A 23,854-nucleotide genomic window follows, 5' to 3' on the forward strand; every position below is an offset into this window, starting at 1 on the left:
AGAGTTGAGTTTCTAGGGTATTTGAGTATTAGTTAGTACATTATTCCTTGGAAAAGAAAATCCTTTCAATTCTATGCCTAAAATCCAACACCGTGAACTTCAGGGCTCTTATTTTAAACCCATAAAAGAAATGCAGACCATTAAGCAATAAAGAGAGATTGTAACATTCGAATTGAGATGGACATAATTCGGTGCAATCGATCAAAATTCAAAATGCACATTATACATACCCTTTGATCTAGCAATTTCACTTCCAGGAATTTAACTTTTGAATATAACCAGGTAAGTATGCAAAGAAAGATATATACACAAGACTCCTCATTACAGTTTTGTTTGTAATAGCGAAAACCTGAAAGCAATCTAAATGTCCATCAAGAAGAGACTGGTTAAATAAATTATAATATTCCATTATGGAATATTACACAGACTTTAGAAAAGAATGAGGAAGAGTCAAGATGGCGGTGTGGGAAGATGCGGATTTAGTGTCTCCCTCCAACTAGGGCACCTGCTGGCCACTGGTGGGGGACTCTGACCCCCAAGGAGAGGGGAGCAACCCCAAAGTGAACCGGTAGGACACAGGGGGACTGAGGGGGGAGGAGAAGTGGAGGCCAGACAAGATCAGCGCCCCTGAAGCCAGGGACATCAGGAGAGGCAGGTGGGAGGGACTCTCCGGGAAGAGTGGGAGAGGAGGGAGGGCGATTGCCCCGCCCACTGGGGCCGGGGGAGCCTGCTGGGCTCCCAGTTCGATGCCCTGCAATCCAAAGCCCCCTCAGGCCCCATGGGTCCTGGGGGCATAGGAGGGAGGCTGGGGAGACCAGGAGAGGCAGGCGGGAGGGGCCCTGCAGGAGGAGCAGGAGAGGAGCGAGGGTGTTTGCCCCACCCACTCCGGCCTAGCAAGCCTGCTAGGGTCCCAGGTGAGGTCCCCTGTCCTCTGAGACCAGGGTGGGGGGCAAGCCTGGGTCCCTTCAGCTCCTTGAGCCTAAGCCCCACCTCCCACAGCCCCCAGGGCCTTTGCCAGTCCTGGGGGTCCTAAGCATTGGCCCCGCCCACCACCCAAACCTCGCCCTTGCTTAGGCCCCGCTCGCCACAGCCAAGGCCTTCCACCCCCCCTTTTATTTTCCTTTCCCTCCTCCTCTTTTTTACTGTTGTGGTACTGATGTACCTTCCAGTTGTTGATTCATCTATATTTTTATTTTTACATTCTTTCTAACATATCTGTTAGTTTCCTAGTCTAATTTTATTTTTCACTTTGTTATTTTTCTCTTTTTTTTTTTGGCCACCCCACGTGGCTTGCGGGATCTTGATTAGCAAGCCTGGGGTCAGGGGGAAGCTCCTGTGGTGGGAGCTCCGAGTCCAAACCACTGGACTAACAGAGAACCCCAGACCCCAAGGAATATTCATTGGAGTGAGGTCTCACAGAGTTCTTCATCTCAGCACCAAGACCCAGCTCTACCCAGTAGCCTACAAACTCCAGTGTTGGAAGCCTCAGGCCAAACAACCAGTAAAACAGGAACACAATCCCACTCATAAAAAAGAGACAGCAAAAACATATGTCACAGTTGAAGAAGCAAAGGAAAAACCTGTAAGACCAAATAAATGAAGAAGAAATAGGCAATCTACCTGAAAAAGAATCAGAGTAACGATAGTAAAGATGATCCAGAATCTCGGAAATAGAATGGAAGCATGGATTGAGAAAATACAAGAAATGTTTAACAAAGATCTAGAAGAACTAAACAACAAACAGAGATGAACAACACAATAACTGAAATGAAAAATACACTAGAAGGAATCAATAACAGAATAACTGAGGTAGAAGAATGAATAAGCTGGCTGGAAGACAAAATGGTGGAAATAACTGCCGAGGAGTAGAATAAAGAAAAAAGAATGAAAAGAATTGAAGACAATTTCAGAGCCCTCTGGGACAACACTAAACACACCAACATTTGAATTATAGGAGTCCCAGAAAAAGAAGAGAAAAAGAAAGGGTCTGAGAAAATATTCGAACAGATTATAGTGGAAAACTTCCCTAACATGGGAAAGGAAATAGTCACCCAGGTCCAGGAAGCACAGAGAGTCCCATACAGGAAAAACCCTAGGAAAAACACACCAGGACACATATTAATGAAACTAACAAAAATTAAATTCAAAGAAAAAATATTAAAAGCAGCAAGGGAAAAACAAAAAATAACATACAAAGGAATCCCCATAAGGTTATCAGCTGATTTTTCAGCAGAAACTCTGCAGACCAGAAGGAAGTGGCAGGATATACTTAAAGTGATGAAAGAGAAAAACCTACAACCAAGATTACTCTACCTAACAAGGATCTCATTCAGATTCGATGGAGAAATCAAAAGCTTTTCAGAAGAGCAAAAGCTAAGAGAATTCAGCACTATCAACCCAGCTTTACAACAAATGGTAAAGAAACTTCTCTAGGCAGGAAACACAAGAGAAGAAAAAGACCCACAAAAACAATTTCAAAACAATTAAGAAAATGGTAATAGGAACATACATATCGATAATAACCTTGGATGTAAATGAATTAAATGCCCCAACCAAAAGACACAGACTGGCTGAATGGATACAAAAACAAGACCCATATATATGTTGCCTACAAGACACCCACTTCAGACCTAGGGACACATACAGACTGAAAGTGAAGGGATGGAAAAAGATATTCCAAGCAAAAGGAAATCAAAAGAAAGCTGGAGTAGCAATACTCATATCAGATAAAATAGACTTTAAAATAAAGACTTTTATGAGAGATAAGGAAGGACACTACATAATGAACAAGGGATCAATCCAAGAAGAAGATATAACAATTATGAATGTTCATGCAACCAACATAGGAGCACCTCAATACATAAGGCAAATGCTAACAACCATGAAAGGGGAAATCGACAGTAACACAATAAGAGTAGGGGACTTTAACACCCCACTTACACCAATGGACAGATCATCCAAACAGAAAATAAATAAGGAAACACAAGCTTTAAATGATACAACAGACCAGATAGATCTAATAGGTAATTACAGACCATTCCACCCCAAAATGGCAGAATACACTTTCTTCTCAAGTGCACATGGAACATTCCCCAGGATAGATCACATCTTGGGTCACAAATCAAGCCTCGGAAAATTTAAGAAAACTGAAATTGTATCAGGCGTCTTTTCTGACCACAACACTATGAGATTGGAAATCAATTACAGGAAAAAAACTGTGAAAAACAAATACATGGAGGCTAAACAGTGCTCTACTAAATAACCAAGAGATCACTGAAGAAATCAAAGAAGAAATAATAAAATACATAGAAATAAATGATAACGAAAACTCGACGACCCCAAACCTATGGGATGTGGCAAAAGCAGTTCTAAGAGTGAAGTTTATAGCAATTCAATCTCACCTCAAGAAACAAGAAAAATCTCAAATAAACAATCTAACCCTATGCTTAAAACAACTAGAGAGGGGCTTCCTTGGTGGCGCAGTGGTTGAGAGTCTGCCTGCCAATGCAGGGGACGTGGGTTCGGGCCCTGGTCTGGGGGGATCCCGCATGCCGCAGAGCGGCTGGGCCCGTGGGCCACAACTGCTGAGCCTGCGCGTCTGGAGCCTGTGCTCCGCAATGGGAGAGGCCGCGATGGTGAGAGGCCCGCGCACCGCGATGAAGAGTGGCCCCCGCTTGCCGCAACTAGAGAAAGCCCTAGCACAGAAACGAAGACCCAACACAGCCATAAATAAATAAATAAACCCAAAAGTTAAAAAAAAAAAAAAACACAACTAGAGAAAGAAGAACAAAGAAAACCCAAAGTCAGTAGAACGAATGAAATCATAAAGATCAGAGCAGAAATAAATGAAATAGAAACGAAGAAAACAATAGCAAAGATCAATGAAACTAAAAGCTGGTTCTTTGAGAAGATAAACAAAATTGATAAAACCTTAGTCAGACTCATCAAGAAAAAAAGGGAGAGGATGCACATCAATAAAACTAGAAATGAAAAAGGAGAAATCACAGCTGACACTGCCGAAATACAAAGGATTATAAGAGACTACTACAAACAACTATATGCCAATAAAATGGACAACCACGAAGAAATGGACAAATTGTTGGAAAGGTACAATTTTCCAAGACTGAACCAGGAAGAGTTAGAAAATATAAACAGACCTATCACAAGTAATGAAATTGAAACCATAATTTAAAAACTTCCAACAAACAAAAGTCCAGGACCAGATGGCTTCACATGTGAAATCTATCAAACATTTAGAGAAGAGCTTACACTGATCCTTCTCAAACTCTTCCAAAAAATTGCAGGGGGAGAAACACTCCCAAATTCATTCCACGAAGCCACCATCATCCTGATACCAAAACCAGAAAAAGATATCACAAAAAAAGAAAATTATAGACCAATATCACTGATGAACATAGATGCAAAACTCCTGAACAAAATACTAGCAAAAAGAATCCAAGAGCACATTAAAAGGATCATACACCATGATGAAGTGGGATTTATCCCAGGGATGCAAGGATTCTTCAATACACGCAAATCAATCAATGTGATACACCACATTAACAAATTAAAGAATAAAAACCATATGATCTAACTTTTCTTTTACAGAAATGTTCTACTAAATATGATTTGGTTCATCTTGATATAAAAAGGAAAGGTTAATAATTGTCCTCTGTGATCACTTCTTTCCATCGCCAATCCAAAGAAAGATATTTTCATTTTCTGTCAATAAAAATAACTAAACTAAAAAAAATAAAGTAAAATAAAATAAAAATAAATAAATAAAAACATATGATCATCTCAATAAATGCAGAAAAAGCTTTTGACAAAATTCAACACCAATTTATGATAAAAACTCTCCAGAAAATGGGCATAGAGGGAACCTACCTCAACATAATAAAGGCCATATATGACAAACCCACAGCAAACACCATACTCAATGGTGAAAAACTGAAAGCATTTCCACTAGGATCAGGAACAAGACAAGGATGTCCACTCTCACCACTCTCATTCAACATAGTTTTGGAAGTCCTAGCCACAGCAATCAGAGAAGAAAAACAAATAAAAGGAATACAAATTGGAAAAGAAGAAGTAAAACTGTCACTATTTGCAGATGACATGATACTATACATAGAAAATCCTAAAGATGCCACCAGAAAAATACTAGAACTAATCAATGAATTTGGTAAGGTTGCAGGATACAAAATTAATGTGCAGAAATCTCTGGCATTCCTATACACCAACAACGAAAAATCAGAAAGAGAAATTAAGGAAACACTCCCATTTACCACTGCATCACAAAGAATAAAATACCTAGGAATAAACCTGCCTAAGGAGGCAAAAGACTTGTACTCAGAAAACTATAAAACACTGATGAAAGAAATCAAAGATGACATAAACAGATGGAGAAATATACCATGTTCTTGGATTGGAAGAATCAATATTGTGAGAATGACTATACTACCCAAAGCAATCTACAGATTCAATGCAATCCCTATCAAATTACCAATGGCATTCTTCACAGAAAGAGAACAAACAATTTTACAGTTTGTATGGAAACACAAAAGACCCCGAATAGCCAAAGCAGTCTTGAGAAAGAAAAATGAAGCTGGAGCAATCAGGCTACTCGACTTCAAACTATACCACTAAGCTACAGTAATCAAGAGAGTATGGTACTGGCACAAAACCAGAAATAGAGATCAATGATACAGAATAGAATGCCCAGAGATAAACCCACGCACATATGGTCACCTAATTTACGACAAAGGAGGCAAGAACATACAATGGAGAAAACACAGCCTCTTTGGTAAGTGGTGCTGGGAAAAGTGGACAGCTACATGTAAAAGAATGAAATTAGAACACTCCCTAGCACCATACATAAAAATAAACTCCAAATGGATTAAAGACTTAAATGTAAGACCAGACACTATAAAACTTTTAGAGGAAAACATAGGAAAAACACTCTTGGACATAAACCACAGCAAGATCTTTTTTGACCCACCTCCTAGAGTAACAGAAATAAAAACAAAAATAAACAAATGGGACTTAATTAAATTTAAAAGCTTTTGCACAACAAAGGAAACCATAAACAAGACAAAAAGACAACCCTCAGAATGGGAGAAAATATTTGCAAATGAAACAACAGACAAAGGATTAATCTCCAAAATATACAAACAGCCCATGGAGCTCAGTATCAAAAAAACAAACAATCCAGTTAAAAAATGGGCAGAAGACCTAAATAGACATTTCAGCAAGGAAGACATACAGATGGCCAAGAGGCATTTGAAAAGATGCTCAACATCACTAATTATTAGAGAAATGCAAATCAAAACTACAATGAGGTATCACCTCACGCCGGTCAGAATGGCCATTATCAAAAAAGTTAGAAACAATAAATGCTGGAAAGGGTGTGGTGAAAAGGGAGCCCTCCTACACCATTAGTGGGAATGTAAATTGATACAACCACTATGGAAAACAGTATGGAGGTTCCTTAAAAAACTAAAAATAGAACTACCATACGACCTAGCAATCCCACTACTGGGCATATACCTTGAGAAAACCATAATTCAAAAAGAGACATGTACCACAATGTTCACTGCAGCACTATTTACAATAGCCAGGACATGGAAGCAACCTAAGTGTCCATTGACAGATGAATGGATAATGAAGATGTGGCACAGATATACAATGGAATATTACTCAGCCATAGAAAGAAACGAAACTGAGCTATTTGTAGTGAGGTGGATGGACCTAGAGTCTGTCATACAGAATGAAGTAAGCCAGAAAGAGCAAAACAAATACTGTACGCTAATGCATATATGTGGAATCTAAAGAAAAAAAAGGTACTGATGAACCTAGTTGCAGGGCAGGAATAAAGAGGTGGACATAGAGAATGGACTTGAGGACATGGGGTGGGAGGACGAAGCCAGGGCTAAGTGAGAGTAGCATTGACATATATACACTACCGAATGTAAAATAGTTGGCTGGTGGGAAGCAGCAGCATAGCACAGGGAGATCTGCTCCGTGCTTTGCGATGACCTAGAGGGGTGGGATAGGGAGGATGGGAGGGAGGCTCAAGAGGGAGGGGATATGGGGACATATGTATGCATATGACTGATTTGCTTTGTTGTGCAACAGAAACTAACATGGTATTGTGAAGCAATTATACTCCAATAAAGATCTATTAAAAAAAAAAAAGGTAATTAAGGGAAAACGAGGACATTAGGCAGGGGTGTCCTTGTAAGAAGAGGAGATAAGGACAGAGACACACAGGGAAGACCACGTGAGGACAGAGGGAGAAAACAGTCATCCACAAGCAACGGGGAGAGAATCTCGGAAGAAACCAAACCTATCAACACATTGATCTCAGACGTCTAGCCTTCAGAATTGTAAGAAAATAAATTTCTGTTGTTTAAGCCAAAAAATAAAAAGTGAATGAGGTAGGTATACATGAGATTACCTGAAATGCTTTCTACAATTTCTCATGAAGTTAAAAAAGGCCGTTGCCAAATGGTAGGTATCACACGATCCCTTTTATATTAAACTTAAAAAAAATATGCTCAGATACCATAAACATTTCTGGAAGCCTAAAATAATAAACCTTCAAATGAGATTTCCTGGAAAATAGGAATGGAGGGGCAGGGAATGAATATACCTTGTCCTTTTCACCTTTCTAATTGTTGAATGTTTTTACCAAGAGAATGAATACATTTTGTAATAAAACACCTGGAAATACCAAAGCTGTTGTAATATGTGCTCTAATTCTTTGTCTTAAATTCTTGACCATTCCTTTGCAGAAGGAAATGGAGATAAAGACGCTGCGTGGGAAGAAGAGGCAACAAAGTCGCCTGTTCATCATGCAGGGAAGCGTGAGGCGATCTGAGGGAAGCTCCCGCCGGAAGCCTGCCTGCGGTCCCACCCAGACAATCAGCCTGAGAAACCGACAGGTCATCTGGCCTCACCCTCCGCATCTGTAAAACAGACATCGGCCTGCACAAGTGATCCTAACATGGGTTCCGGTCTCAAAATTCTGCCTTGGTGCTGCCAAATGATTCCCCCTCCTGTTAAATGATCAGGTCAACCTAAATCATGTTGACCTTGATGGCTTCTCCTGGTCTGCTTTCTGATGCAGCGGTCAGAATCAAGGGGCCAACTTCCCAGAAGATGGCAGGTAAATATTTATTTCTGTGTCCTCATCAACAGACCCTTTCTTTCCTACCCCACCCCTCACCTCTCCCTCTTCTTCTATCCTTGAAATAGGCCTTCAATTTTAGCCCTGCAGAAAATGCTATACTTCTCCCTTCTCCCCCAAACTGAAGGTATTGTGAATTTGAAGATGCACGTTATAGGCAGGACGTGAGGAGGTCCCCATCTTAACACAGCTTTCATATTTCCAGACAAGGCCAGCGATGGCGAGAACTCAGAAAACAAAGTACCCCCAGACCCAAACTGAGTGTGTCCTTCCCACCTGGTTCTCACACCCAACCCAGTGTCCCACACACCACTCTACTGAAATTCTAGGGGGGGGTTAAATGTAAGTGTGCTACCTTTCCCCCTACTACTGAGCTTTTCTACAGCTAGTAATATCAGATCAAATCACAAGGGTGTAAATAGCAATGGGCATAATTATTGACATTAGGACATGTTGACTTTTAGGACAAAACTTTTTGTCTAATTAAATGTGGAACTATTCCGATGGTACCTATAATAAGGTCCGTTATAGAGCAGACTGACCCCTGCAAAATGTCCTATCTAAGATATTCACCACAAAAAAGCATAAAATACATTTTTATATTGCTGAGAATAGAAGCTTGGAGCATGGAATTAAATGTGTCCCATTCACTGTCTTATGAAAAAGCAAAACCAAGGACTTCAACTTGATAAAGGTAAACCTGCTTCTCCAGCCATTTTCAGGAGATGAGAAACGCGTTGAGTTGTTCTGAGTTAACTTTCTCATCATGAGCCCTCGTAAAGAGCACTGTTTACTGAGACAGTAAATGAGCATGTTTTAATTAGAAAATGTGGAATCCAAGCAGTTATGCAGGAAAGAAGAGGATAGCTGAAAAGAGACATCAATAAAATAAAAGTTAAAATGCATTAAGTGGCTACAGTGAACTCAAAGGTAAAGTCGTGGGACGTCTGAGAAGTGAACCAGAGAGGGTGATGAATCAGAAGGGGATGCGAATTACTCAGCGGACCTTGTTCTTTCTACTTCATATTGGAACCAGTTGTAAACCCCCTTCGGTGCCCAAGGCAAGTGAAGTAACCGGATGCTCTGAACCTCCCCTAACCCCACCCCTGGCCAGGACTGTGTGCTCAGAGGAGAGTCACTATAATTAGCCAATAAGAGAAGGCAGCTGGGCTAGGGCAAAACTAGTATTGAACTTGGCCTGGGTTTTTTTCTTTCTTCCTTCCAGACCTCTATCTTATGGTCTCCTAACACTGTGGCGTTTGATTACGGCCACGCCCTTCTTCCTGGTCTCCTGTTCCATGTGGGCACGTGGTCCAGGCCTAGCCAGTCAACATGGCCCATGCTCCAGGCCTCGGGATTGGGTTTGCTGTAGGCACGGGATTCTAGCTGGGTTCCTGAGAACCAGGGAGTTCCGTTGAAATATCCAGAAGAAGAAATCCTTTTTCTATTACTTTCTGAGCTATGAGGATAGAGCTTATAATTCCCACAAAGATCTCACAAAAGGAGACCTGCTTAAGAACAATGTTGGAAAACAGAAAAACAAAGCTGAGAGAGAGAGAGAGAGCCTAATGCCTGAGTTTAAGTCCCTGAATCCAGTTCTGCCTGAATCTTGATTCTGTCCCAGACCCTTCATCTCCCCAGGTTTCATCCTCCTGACATGCTGAAAGGGACAACTGTATCCATCGCACAGGGCTTCCAATCGGATAATATAAAGTACCTAACACAGTGCTTGGCACAAGGCAGTCACTGAAGAGATGACAGTGCCTAAAAACAAAGCCAAAAAGAGTGTTCAGTCCTTCACAGGAAGTGGAAAGATTTTCAATGTGACCACCATCTCTCCTCACATGGATTCTGAAGTTTAGAAGCTGGAGAAGATGATCTTTGCCAGCCCCTGCCTTTAGCACTCAGCTGTAGGACATTAACATACTAAGAGAGCCCTAAGCTGAATACAAGACACTCACACAGCAGGGTCCCATTCCCAGAGGGCTTTTACATTCATTCTCTCACTTTACTAAACTGGCCGGGGTGGGGTGGATTTGGGGTCCCACCAAATGCTTAAATGTGCCTAATATCACCTTATGCCTTCTTATTACCTGTTCCAAAGTGCAGTGGAGAGGATCTGGGTTGATAAGAGATTAAAAAGTCATGAAGATTAAGCTCCATTTAAAATTCTTATCTAAGCACAAGAAGAAGACATTTCCCACCTTCTTCCTAGAAGAGGATTTTTAATCCAGTCCTTCAAATAATTACAAAAAAATAAGCTTTTAATCGTCATATCGTTGGTGTGCAACAGCTTGACAGGAGAACTAATTTGTTGAGCAGTTGTCTTAGGGATGTTCCAACCCAGCTGAGGCTTTAACAAACTGAAATAGAATTCCAGAACCATCTCACAAATAAAAAAGAAGTGTTACTCATTCTCTTTTTAAATATAAGGCAAGCACTCACAGCTAAAACACCAATGACAGAAATTGGAAGCACTTGCTGATTCCTCAAACAGTTACGCTGAGCAAGAACTGATTCTGTAAGGGATTTAAAAACACATGATTTTGAGGGTGATTCTCCATGGTTAACATTGTCATGGGCTTCCCTGGTGGCACAGTGGTTAAGAATCTGCCTGCCAATGCAGGGGACACGGGTTCGAGCCCTGGTCCGGGAAGATCCCACATGCCACGGAGCAACTAAGCCCGTGCGCCACAACTATGAGCCTGCGCTCTAGAGCCCGCGAGCCACAACTACTGAGCCCACGCACCACAACTACTGAAGCCCGCGCGCCTAGAGCCCGTGCTTCGCAACAAGAGAAGCTGCTGCAATGAGAAGCCTGCACACCGCAACAAAGAGTAGCCCCCGCTCGCCACAACTAGAGAAAGCCCGCGTGCAGCAACGAAGACCCAACACAGCCAAAAAAATTAATTAATTAATTAATTTAAAAAATTGTCATGACTTCTGAAAACGGATATTTGCATTCAAGACTTAGGGAACAGCCCGGAATTGTTCAGTGGGTTTTGGAGGGGTAAAAAAGTATCTGAGAAAAAGTTGCTTAAAGTTTCTTAAACTCCCCTATCATCTAAAGGATGCAGCCCTAGTTGAGGAAACTGGCTGAACGCCTGTGATAGATTGCAATTCTGGGGACATAAGATCCCCACTCACAAGGGCAGGCGAGACCAAGACTAATAAATCAAAGGAAGCTTCAGAAAAGGTGCAGAACCTACTTCGCCTGCCTGGGAGAACCACGAACGCCTTATCTGGCTTCCGTGAAAAGAAAAAAATCATTGGGGAGCCAGAATTAGAAAAGCCTTGCACTCCATCCAGTCTCTCCCATCTAAGCCAGATAAAATATCCTCTGGGAAGGATTCAGGAAATGCCCCAGGGGAATGACAGTTGATATTAGCTGAATGGGTGAAAGAGCACAGACAGAGATGAAAATATTTAGCTTTTTTCGACCTTGAACTTAACCCAAGAGTCCGACATTTACACATACTCAGGGCAGAGTCTTGCGCTTCCAAGCCATGACCACAAGGTGGCCTCAATCCCTAACTGGGTCACCACAGTCCAGGCTGCAGAGGGACAGCTTTTAAAAAAAATTTCCTTCTACCCAGAGGCTTCCCCGTGGTAACTCGCAAGTAAGAAGTTCAAGTCTCCAAAGCTTTAATAAACTTAACAGGGCGTTAATTTTACAGCAGGAGACAAATTTAAAAAGGACAGCCCTCCTTGTATACCTCTACCTTCAAGGATGTTTCCAAGTTTGCAAACCATGCCAAGAGCAGACTGGAGCGGACTTAAGTAAGATGCAATGCTTGTTTCTTTCTTAATGCACCTTGTAATTTGCACACGAGCCACAACACTTTATTTTCTTATTAATAGGTTTGAATGTGTTTAACACCGCAAGCCATAAATTGCAGAGCAGTGGATTAGACTAGGTTCTCTTTATTTTCCTGCCAATTGTCAGAAAGTGACTTGGGGTATGGGGTGCCCCTCCTTACTGGCTTTTTCTCTACCACTCATCACCCCCACCCCCCTGCCTCTATCCACCTCTTGTCTCCATCTGCCAACAACAACAAAAAAAAGACACAGCCTCGTTTCTCACTGGAGAGCTTGCCTATTGAGCAGTTCAGTTATTGAGATTAATAAGCTGCCAGTTTCCAAGGAAGACTAAGAAAACTACAAAATTAAAGCTCACTGCAACGTGCAATGCTGCTGGTGGCCAGGCAGGATCGTGGTGTCAAAAAGGCAAGGTAAAGCTATAAACTAAGGCTGAGCTGGAAACGCTAACCTAAAGGTCTCATTAATTTCCATGTTGCCTCTGATGAGAATTTAGAGGCAGCATAATGTTCTGCAATATGGAGAAATCAAGCGGCCTATTGATTTGAAAAGTGCTGGAATACATCTGGTTCACCCGGAATGAATTCTAGTTTTAAACCTCATGCAAAAACGTTAAAAAGAAAAAAAAAAAAAAAAAAGGAAGAAAAGCAAACAGGTTACGTTGGTTTAATATTCTCAAGATCAAACTTGTCAGTGATTCTGTCAGAAAATTAATCCTTAGGTAGAAAAATCAATCTGGAGAACAAGTGGAGAAGAGTCTTCAGGTTCAGCATGGTGAAGATGTTGCAACAGTCTCGTTGCTTCCCCATGGACAACCTTATTTACTAAAGGTCTTGAGTCTTGATTCCCAAATATGCACTCCCAATAAAGCATCCATGTGAGGCTAAGATTACTTGGTCTTAAAGATAAAAAGTATGTTTTCCGAAATGCGGATACCCAAATTAGATTCCTTAGGTGCCACTTCCCAAGCCCAACAAGCTCCATTCTTTATCAGAGCGCCTCCTGGGTGTCCATCACAACTTCCTGAGTGTCCCTACTCAAACTATGGCCAAATGGCCAGCCACCAAACCCGCGGCTGCGTGGCTTTCTCCTACCAGTCTAGCAAAGACGGTCTGGAGGATAAACCCTATGCAAATCACAGAGCTAGAAAGCTAGCACTGCTTCTTATTTCTGCAGTGGCAATTTGCTCTCGCATTTTATGATATGCAGCGCACTAAACCTCCTCTGTAACTCAGCTCACGTGGATCCCATGCTGCCACCACCATGGAGGCTCAGGACTTCAGACTGACCATCCTGGGTGGCCACCGATCCCGCAGAGCTGGAGACAAGGGTCCCTTCTATCCTGCCTGGCTTATGATATTGTCAGTGACTAACTCTACGTCCAGTAACAGACTGGGATTCATCCCTCAGATCATTTCTTGCCTCGTGTCACTTATACTGCATTAACTTCACCATTTCCATGGACTGGATAAATTCTAATTGGATAATAAGCATCGTTTTGTTTTGTTCTTCTAGTCTCAAAGGCATTATCATGTGGTGGTTAAGAGCACTGCACGTGGAGTCAGGTAGATCCAGGTTTCTATCCCAGTTCGGCCCCTTACTTATTTGGAGACGTGTAAGTAACTTCATCTTCCCAAGCCTCAGTTTCTGTTTATTTAAAATCGGGATGGTAACATATACTCAACAGAAGGGTTAAAGGGTTCAATGGGATCATGCGTGTAAAACTAAGCATGGAGCAAAAACTATTTGATAAAGTTGTTATTCACAGAACTATACAATCATGTACAATAACTATTAAATTGAACAAAATTTCTGGAGAGATTTTTTTTTTTTTAAGAGAAAAGTCCACTGCTGAGAGCTTTGGATACACTAACTATGCTATCATTTGCAAATGGTTGTGCTTCTGTGTTACATCTATTATTTTAGAATCAAAATAAGTCTGGCCAATAACAGCTACTCTTAATACTCTTGTTGCCTCAGAGATTTAACAAGTGGAAAACCGAACTTGTTTCCTAAATGACATCCCTATTCACTCAGCCTCTTAGGCCAAAAAATTGGATACCGTGCTCACACCTGCCTAACCTACTTCTTGACATTCCATCAATCACAAATTCCTACTGATTCTACCTTCAGTACATACCCCACACATCTTTGAACGTTCACCTTCTGGCCAGATTGGTAAGAGAAAGGCAGACAGCTCTGATACTGCAGCTATGGGCACCCTAATGGAAGCCCCACCATTTTTCATCTTAACCATGACAGTACTCTCCACATTGGACCCTTAGTCCTGCTATACCTTTCCCTCAACCCTCCCCGCCCCCACCTATTGACCCTATGGCAGCTACCATAGTTAAAAACAAAATGGAACCATTTAGGTTCTTATTTTGGCCTCCTGTTTAAAATGCTTCAATGACTTTTCACTGTTCTTGGCGCTGAGTCCAAAACCTTTAAAGCAGCCCCAAACCTTGAACTGTCCGGCTCTTGCCTGCCTGTCTAGTTTGCTTTCTCTTCCTGGCATCTTAGCGTTTCTTCCCCCAGCGGGTCATGGTTTTCGCCACCTAGAACATTCTTTCAGTCTAATTAACACCTACTCATCCTTAGGGCTCAGCCTAAATGGAAATTTCTCCAGAGTCTGGCTTCTCTATACCTCACGTGGCACTTATTACACCTGTCACTGTAGGGGCATATGCCTAATCTTTTGTTCACATTCTGTCTACAGTCAGGAAACTCCAGAAGGGCAAGGACTTTGCTTTTCTTCTTCACTGCTGAATCCTCGGTGCCTGGCACCTGGTTGGGTCTCATAGATGTTTCTCGAATGAGTAATGGATGACCATTTCAAAGAGCAACTTGCAAACTTGTTTGTAGCTTGAGGATCTGGATGGCTAAAATTAGGCCTTCTGGCATTTCAGGGCAAAAGCAAACTCAGAGGGAAGTTTTGTCTTGCTTCGGGATTCTCTTTAGTGACCTGCTACCGAGATAGATTCCGAGAAAGAAGCTTGCTTCAGCAAAATGTGTAAAGGAAGGAAAGTTAGGTTCTGTCGCTGAGCTACTTTCTACTGTCTTAGACAAAGAGATGCTGACTTCAGAAACTCCCAAAGAAGCAGCTGGCCAGGAAGATTCCGGACCTTGCTCCTCTCAGGAGAGGAAGGAGGAGATAGGTGCTATCAACCCAGAATTACACAGGGACCTTGTTCTAAGATCTTCTGCAAGTAAGCTGAGAGAAACATGGTGGGCAGAGTGATTCTGTTACGCATGTGTTAGAAAAGAGAGTCCAGACTGTTTGCAGTTAGTTCCTGTGCCCTATGTTTGGTTTTTCTTGGATTATATTATGGTTTACACATCAGTTGATTGCCTTGGGTAGTACAAATTTATATGCATTGTTATTTATATTATTAACATTGATACAGAACTCTCCTTATAAGCTTTTTCATCTTGTGTTAAATTCCAGATTCATACAGTCCTATTTTCTGGCTATGCCTCCTTAATTAGCACCTTGATTCTACTTGTCATAGAACAAAAATGGAAAACACACAGTCCAGGGAAGATCTAACATGCCTCATTAAGACTGACGGGAACATCAAAAAGCAATGCAGAGGGGCAAGGGCTTGTTCCTTACTGGTCTAAAGAAACACCTTGGATTTGGCCTGGAGTCTCGGGGGGTGGCAGAATGCTGCCCATCACCTCCCAGAGTTAGGAAATTCTTCCATCAAGCCCAGAAATCTGTATTAATGAGAGTAGAGGTGGTGAAGCTGTTTGTAAGTTTCCACTGCATTTTCAAAATTGATGAGTACATCATGATCAGCCTCCAGAATATCTTGCCCTCAATGGTTCTTTTTCCTGCTGTGGTTAATCAATTCTTATTGGGTATGAAAGACAGGAATTGGAATCCTAGTATGATATCATGCGCCTAACGTAAGAGCTTCCATTCCTACATTTGCTCTTGTAGGTAAGAAAATGACACCATTAAACTCACAATATTTCAGCATTTGAGTGAGTGAAATTGTTCAGTTCTACAGTTTCCAAGACTATATGGAAAACCACTGAAGAATGGGAACAAATGATGCTATAATCTTTGATTTTTTTCCACTTACCTGCTAGGTAAACTCTTTTTTTTTTAAACATCTTTATGGGAGTATAATTGCTTTACAATGGTGTGTTAGTTTCTGCTTTATAACAAAGTGAATCAGCTATACACATACATATATCCCCATATCTCTTCCCTCTTGCGTCTCCCTCCTTCCCACCTCCCTATCCCACCCCTCTACCCTCTAGGTAAACTCTTGTTCATCCTTCTAAACCCAGCTCAAACAGCCTCTCAGCTGGGAAACTTTTCCTGACCATCCTGGGAAATTTAATAACTATTTCAACTGTACAACCACTGTAACTTACGCACTTCCATTCCTGTAAACACTGCACTATCTTTTGTTTATGTGCCTATCTCCTTTTTTAGGTTGTATGAGCTTTAAGGGCAGGATACATGTTTTAATCATAATCTCCCCAGTACCTAACATAGTGCTTAGTATTTTCAAGGGATTCGGTAAATGCGTGCTAATAAGAGACTGTATAAATCATATTTAAAAGAGAAACACAAAGTTCAACAATTCTATTAATTATTGCTAAAGTTTTCATATATGAGACAAGTTGCACATCCAAGTTATATGTATTCAGTTCCATGAATGGAGTTCCAAATATCTGTGACTGACTTTTAGTAATAGCCCCATCTCAAGGGCCTTATATTCTCTAACTCTTGGCCCTTGAATATACTGATCAAAGAACATCCGGATATGTTCTCCCTTGTTTTTTTCCTTCTGCTAGCCTTCAAGGTTTTGGCCATCTTACTTACTTCCCAAACTTGCCTCCTCTAAAAGCATCACTAAGAAGCTCCAATCCTAGGAGAAATGCCATGTATCGTAACGATCTGCAGAAGGACTCTACAGGTCAGAAAGCATGTTCTGGGAGAACTTCAGGAGAACAAGAAGGGGATAGGCTTGGCTTTGCTGGTCCTCTCCTCCAGATCCTTTCAAGGGAACACTTTATTGCCAACTGATCACATCAGAAACTGGGCGATGGGAGATACGCTTATGCAGTGTATGTGTTCCCATCACCAACAGGAGACTCTTTGTGAGGAGCAGACACTCTGATGGATCTTTCCCTGAAGATGTGACAATTAAGGCAATAAATGTGGGTTTGTGGCTGTTCCCGCATCAGACAATCTGACCACCTTATTTTATGTGTAGGAACCACGAGAGTTCCATCCAATGCGGTTCATAATTTACCATCTCACTGAAGCCCTAGAACGCTTGCAAGTTACTCTGCCCCCCAAGTCTAGACTGTGATTTTTTAAAATGCTAATAACAACGATTCCTTCCTACCTCATTGCATTGCTTCCATGCTTGAATGAGATAGTGCATTTAAACCACTAACATCGGCATGTACAAACTGCACAATAAAAACTGGTTGTTAATGGCGATGGTGGTCCTCTTCTTTCCTTTTTCTCCTTCTTTTTCCCCAATATCTACTACATTTCTCCTTCCCTTTCTCCCTCCTCTTTCTTCATCCTAAACACTGTGCATAGCCTTTATGTCTAGAAACTATTTTTCAAACAATGGTCTGTTAATGTGAAAATAGTCTGACTAGTACCCAACAAACTCTATGGCAGTTCATAAATATAAGGAAGAAAAAGACAGAGTCTTATCCAGCCTTAAAGACCACTACCAACTATGAAAATATCCTAAGTTAAGCCTGGCGGACCAGTCAACTTTCAGCCTGGAACCTTTCCAGCAAAGCTACTTATTAGTGGGTTATTATATCAGTATAAATGTTTAAATCTATCTATTATATATAATATATGCATAGAGTTTCTATTGACTTTACCTACTGTAAGCCTTAGAGATTAAGACTGCAGGCCTGGTTACAAATCACCTATAGTTGTTAGAAAATAAAATGTATTAAAGTTTGGAGCGACTACAGTGACAATGGCATACAACTTATTCAAGTTCAAGATCTTATTAATAAAACAAAACATATTAGAGATAAGAAACAACACCAAATGCTATGGCTTGCATAATTATTTCCAGCTGTGTGCAGAAAATTCACGGGCCATTACCAGAAAGATTACAGATTATTTCAGTCTTTCCTTAAACCTAAGTTATTAAAGTTTAAAAACTATGTGGGACCTTTTTGAAGGTTCAATATGAATTAGTCCTTCTCTCTTTAGTCTCCGTGGTTCTTCCGGGCAAGGAAACAGTAACAATTGAAGCACACAAACCATGAAAGTGTCTGGGGATGGAACAGCAAGGCCGTTCCAGTATCTGGCTGACCCACTGTCAATTACATTGCAGCTTGCCACGCTGTGACCAATGCCCCTTCCTTCAGGTCACTAAAGGCAGGTGTGATTTTGGAAGACCAGAAGCAAAGGTGAGAAAAGGACAGAAGCAAAGGCAAAACAAAACAAAGCCAGACCTGGAGATCACTTTGAAACCCTTCCCTCTCAACATAAGTGCTGCCGCTTTTTTCTTGTTTGTTTTTTTACACTATTGCTTGCCCCTCAGGCATCAAGCTGTTAGTGTATACAGGAGGGATTAAAGTGAGACTGCATGTTGGATGAAGTATAAATTAAAATTATACTTCTGTCAGTCTGGAATCAGGGATTGTTTCTCAAGGTCTCCCCAAACACTTAATTTCAAATGAGTCTTCATTTATTACTTCAAGAAAGGCTAAATGCATAATTTATCAGCAGCTTTCTGTCAATATACCCTTAGAAGCATGTTTCCCATGAGTCTTTGAGTAAAAATATGTTATGCTAATTCTATTAGTTGGGTACACAGGAGCTGTGGAAGAAAGTAAACAAGCATTAAAAGGAGACACATGTGAACAAAGAAATACCTATCAACCTACCGTCCAGGGTCAAATTACCAAGGGAATGGCACAGAGTTGGTAAACTTGTCCCATAATGTAGGTGGGATTTTCTCCCGACTGCTCTGGGCGGGTGATGCAGCAGGGAGCCAGGTGTGATAGTGATGGGGACTTACCGGGTCTCCAGGGGCACGTTGCTGTTTAGCACCCAGCTGTCCTGAAGCTGAACTGACTCCGGCGTGGTGGCCAGGTCATTGGGCGCGGGAGCTGGGGCGTGAATCTGACTCCGTCGATTGGTCAGCGAGTTCCTGTTGAGGGAGTTGGCTGACGAGTGGTGATGGGACAGCGTGTGGTTGTGCGGGGGTGGCAGAGGGGGCCTCAGAGTTGACTGGCTGTGGTGGTTCGGCGGCCCTGAGAAAAGAGGAAGGAGAAACGGCCATTAGGGGCTTCAGAATGCGGCCACGATCACTCTGCATGCCTGCGGAGGAGAGCCTGGAACCAAAGCCTCGATATTGACAATTGCCGAATGTCACGAACTACAGATGCAGTTACGACTGTGTCCAGCATCCCATTGTCAGTTTCTAACAAATAGTATACTTTGATTTGCCTTTATCCCTCGGCATCAAATTAAGAATGAGAAACTAGGTTAGCAAAACCAGGCTGGTGAGGGCTGACCAGTGGAATTATTTGAAACATATTAATTCTGCAATGAAGGTAACATGATATTCAAGGCTGAGCATTGTTGTAACAAGTCCCTAGCCCATTTCCTGGTAAACCACGACACTCCATACATTCTTTAAAAACATGGCATCTTTCTGAAGGTATAAGAAAGATGGCACACTCTAAGCCAGGGAGTAGTAAATTTAAACACCTATCAGGGGCCAGGCAGGAAAGTGAAGTGGGCTGGGGTGAACTGGAAAGGGTAGGGAGAAGCCCTCACTCAGATCCAGGCTCACGTGGCCATGTAGGGGTTAGAGCTCAAGGCAGATGATCTTCCAGTTTTTCTAAGAGAGCTGAAGATCTGGACTTTTTCAAAAGAGTTTCCTGTTTTTTAAAAAATGCTGACAATTAAAACATATGTGTGTGTGTTTTTGTGTGTTTGCGTATTTATATATATGTTTATATATACACATATATTCACATGTATATGTATACTTTTTTTTTTTTAAATGAGAATCAACAAAACACACCTGTGAGCCCGCTCAGATCAGGGGCTTCATAACATCTGTCCTCTGAGAGACAAACCCTGAGGACCCAGTCTCTGGAGAAGGTCAGGGTTGATGTTTTCAAACCATGACCCTTACTCCAAATTGCATCCTGGTTTCTAAACTTGCGATCCTCTGTCCTTGCAGGAAAAAGGCACAAAGGACAACTATACCCCTGTACATATTCCCCTGTAAATATGACCACGGATGACAATTCCACACACTGTTTTCCTAGCAACCCACTCTCCACCTACAAAGTGAAATATTTTAAGCATAATGAAAATGAAGGTCGTTCACTATGCAACGTAAGCCTATAATTTGGTTTTAATGGCTGCTGAAACATGACTTTTAATTTGTGTCCTTTGAGAAAGATTATTTTTTGAAGCCTCCAGTTGGGGTTGGCAGCCCACCAGGTGACTGCCAAGCCTTGTCATTTTGGCCCCTGCCAACTTTGAATATCCTCAGCCCCTGCTGTCCTGGCTTCAAGAAGTTGGCTCAAGTCATTTAAACAAGCAATTTGACACAAATTTCAACTACTTGTCTCCTTATGTGACCGGGCTACATCTCCAAAAGGTGTAATCTACATTCCGTGGCTCCTGGGAAGCTTGCAGAAACGTTCCGAAAGAAAGACAACATGTCAAGAAGATCCTAGGTTTGGAGAGCATCATGACCATCGAAAACAGGAAAGAAAAATACAGAGGAAAGTGGTTCCTTGCAGTCTGCATCTCTGGGCTGAAATTACTTGGGGGGATTTTTTTTTGGTGTGCAGAAAAAGACAACTAAAACTAAAACCTAATGGGAAATGCCACTGTACAAGTTGTATAGATTTTAAATCGCGTCCTCCAAATGAACCTGTAATTCGTATTTTCCATTCTGCACCAGTGACATTTTAAATATATCTTTGAGGGAGTTCCATTGCTCTAGCAGGCTATTATATTTTCTGGTATTGTTGTCTGTCTTGTAATCTATTATTATATAGTTATTTACGTTTGTCTGTCTTGTATTAGTGGAAAGAGGTGAGAAAAGGGGGTGAAATGATGTAATAATGATCCTTCAGAGACGCTATCCAAGCCCCTCACACAAGGTTAATGAATTCTCATGCCTTTCTTTCTCTCCCTCTCAACTCCCATCCAAGTGGTGTCATTATTCTCCATTAGTTAGGTAATTATGAGACTTGCCTCGGGAAGGCGAGATGAATCAGTGTTCAAGCAAGAACCCACCCTCCCCAGCCCCAAGCCCTAACCTACCATCTCCCTCAGCCCCCGGGCCCCGCCCTCCAGCCCTCCAGACCACACACTCTCCCAAAGTACAAAGTGGCTGTGAGAGGGATTTAATTCACTAAATGAGATATCGGGACCCTCCTGCTTCCTGTCTGTTCACCCTGAGATTTCTCTGTCTGCTCCAGCCTGGGTGGCCCTTCCCTGTCCATCTGTGTTCAGTGTGGGTGGAATTCCTGTGGTTGTCTTTCTGCGGACACAGCCAGGGATGGTGCTGATGGGGGAATGGAAACGTCGACCTGGGCGTGGTGTGGTATGTTCCAAACAAAACAGAGGCTGAGCTTTCCAGTTAATTGAAAGAAACATCAAACTCTCTTTCTATTCCTCCTAAAGAGAAGGTCTAGGGTTTCATGGGGTCGGGGGGAGATGGAGAAAGAAGTGCAGAGGAAGATGAACAAATACTTAACTCTCCACTCACCCGGGTCCTCCTATAAAGCAACAAGCTCTTTCACTGCACTTACATCAAATGACTGATAGCAATTACAACAAAAACTATCCCCTGTCCTCAATAGCGAAAGATGTTCTCCTTATACCGTTGCTCATTTCCACTGTGACGTTGATCATATTTGCTCATTTATCTCTCTATCCAAAACACAAACTTTTCAACTAGGTACAGGAGCTAGAAGGAAAAGACAATGACAACACCGAGGGGTAAAGGCTACCACTGGGGGAGAAGCAGAGCGGTGAGGGAGCATTGAGCCAGTGGTTAGGAGATAAAATCGGAAGAACTGAGCTCAAGGATCGGGTCTGACCACTTTTGAGTTGTGTGACCCTGGGCCTGGAATTCACTTCTTTAATCGTCAGTCTCCTCACCTGCCAAATGATGAAAACAGCAGTAACTACCTGTAAGGAAGTTCGAGGGGAAGATGAATGTAAAATGCTAAACATGCTGTCGGATGGCTGGCAAGTTCCCCCAAACCATGTGCAGGGAACACTGCTTGGTTCTCCTAGGAATAAATGGATGGATAAAGACGTAACTGCAGCTCTCAAGGATCCCAGATTTGAGTAGATGGAGTACACCCAGAGTTCATCTCTCTAGGCCAGGAGTCACAAACCAGCAGCACCCAAGCTGAATATTACCAAAAATTCAAGGTCAAGATTGTATATCGTGTTACGGACTTCTGACTTCTCTTGAAAACAAAAACAAATTGAAGTCTGTATTCCCTCAAGGCAACAATTGGATAGAGCTGAATGCCATTGGGTGGGTTTGTTTGTTTCGTTTGTTTCTGTCATCAGCCCGAATGATCCCTTGTTACCTTCATCTGGTCGGATGTATGCATTTATGTTACTGGCTGGTGGGCATTTATGTTTTTGACTGCTGGCTTGACTTGGGATTCCTTAGCATTCTGTGTGGGTCACGTACCTCTAATATAACAACATCTCTGCTAGAGCCAACGATCTCAAGCACTTTTTGTGTTTGTTTTTGTTATACTCATCTAATGCGTTTGCAGGGTGTGATGGTTTTCTATTTCAAAAAATGCAGACAATGGCAAGCAACAGGCCTTACTGCTTTCTAAGAAGCTAAATGACATGAAAAGCCATTCTCCAAGGCAAGTGTTGTCTTCAGTCTGTGGTGAAACAAAAATGAATACCTCAGCTTGATGAAGGCAACTTCGCATCCACTCTGAGTTCCATACTTTTATTGGGCTTAATTCATGTGCATCAAATGGCTCTTCTATTACATAAATATGAAATCACATAATAATGTAATTGAGCCACGAATAACTATGTAACATGAACACTTACATGGTATCAACCTAATAAGTAGGCTTTTAGCAGGCAAAAGGCAATGGTCATTAAAATTGCTGTGTTAACCTATTATTCTACACCTGATTTATCTCGGGTCCAGAACCTGGAATTTGTTTTTAGGTACTGTGGGGCTTTTAGTACTAGGAAGAAGGAGCTATATATTGGTTCTTTGTTAAAAGCTAGGGTGGGACAGATAGGACCCGTAGCAAAGATCAGTTAATTTGTGGTGAAGGTGCTTCCTGTAGATTTAAAAATTAAGTGCTTGAATGAATGCTTAACTTGTCCTGTTTGCTTGTTTGGACTTATCTGCTTGAAAGGTCTATGCTTCTGAGCTTTTAGATTTGCTGTGGGACAGTTGCCAGCAATTTTGATCCAGACAGAGATGCCGTTCACGTATTCTGTCCTTCCTAAATGCCAACTGGTTGACAGTGGAGTTTTAAAAAATAAAGCAGTGCTTCTTTATCAGTTCACAATATCAATTCCAACAAAGTTGTGTGGCCACTACAAAATCAACTCTGTTTTTTAAATTTTTTAAGTATAGTTGATTTACGATATCGTGTAAGTTTCAGTGTACAGCACAGCAATTCAGTTATACATATAATATATATGTATGTATATATATTCTTTTTCAGATTCTTTTCCCATATAGGTTATTATGTAATACTGAGTATAGTTTCCTGTGCTAAACAGTAGGTCCTTGTTGGTTATCTATTTTATGCATGTATATGTTAATCCCAGCCTCCTAATTTATCCCTCCC

General features: G+C 41.6%; 1 protein-coding gene across 15 annotated transcripts in view; it reads right to left on the reverse strand.

Moving 5' to 3' along the window:
* The window catches only part of TENM2 (teneurin transmembrane protein 2), a 591,699-nt gene that overhangs the window by 302,385 nt on the left and 265,460 nt on the right, over positions 1–23,854 (reverse strand). For all 15 annotated transcript variants that reach the window (XM_082456392.1, XM_082456388.1, XM_082456389.1 and 12 more), the window contains one exon: positions 19,042–19,276. In XM_082456392.1, the coding sequence (XP_082312518.1) occupies positions 19,042–19,276 (235 nt within the window). The remainder of the gene's footprint in view (positions 1–19,041; positions 19,277–23,854) is intronic.

This window comes from Balaenoptera physalus (genome assembly GCF_965194825.1).
Source record: "Balaenoptera physalus genome assembly, chromosome: 3".
Lineage (NCBI taxonomy): Eukaryota > Metazoa > Chordata > Mammalia > Artiodactyla > Balaenopteridae > Balaenoptera > Balaenoptera physalus.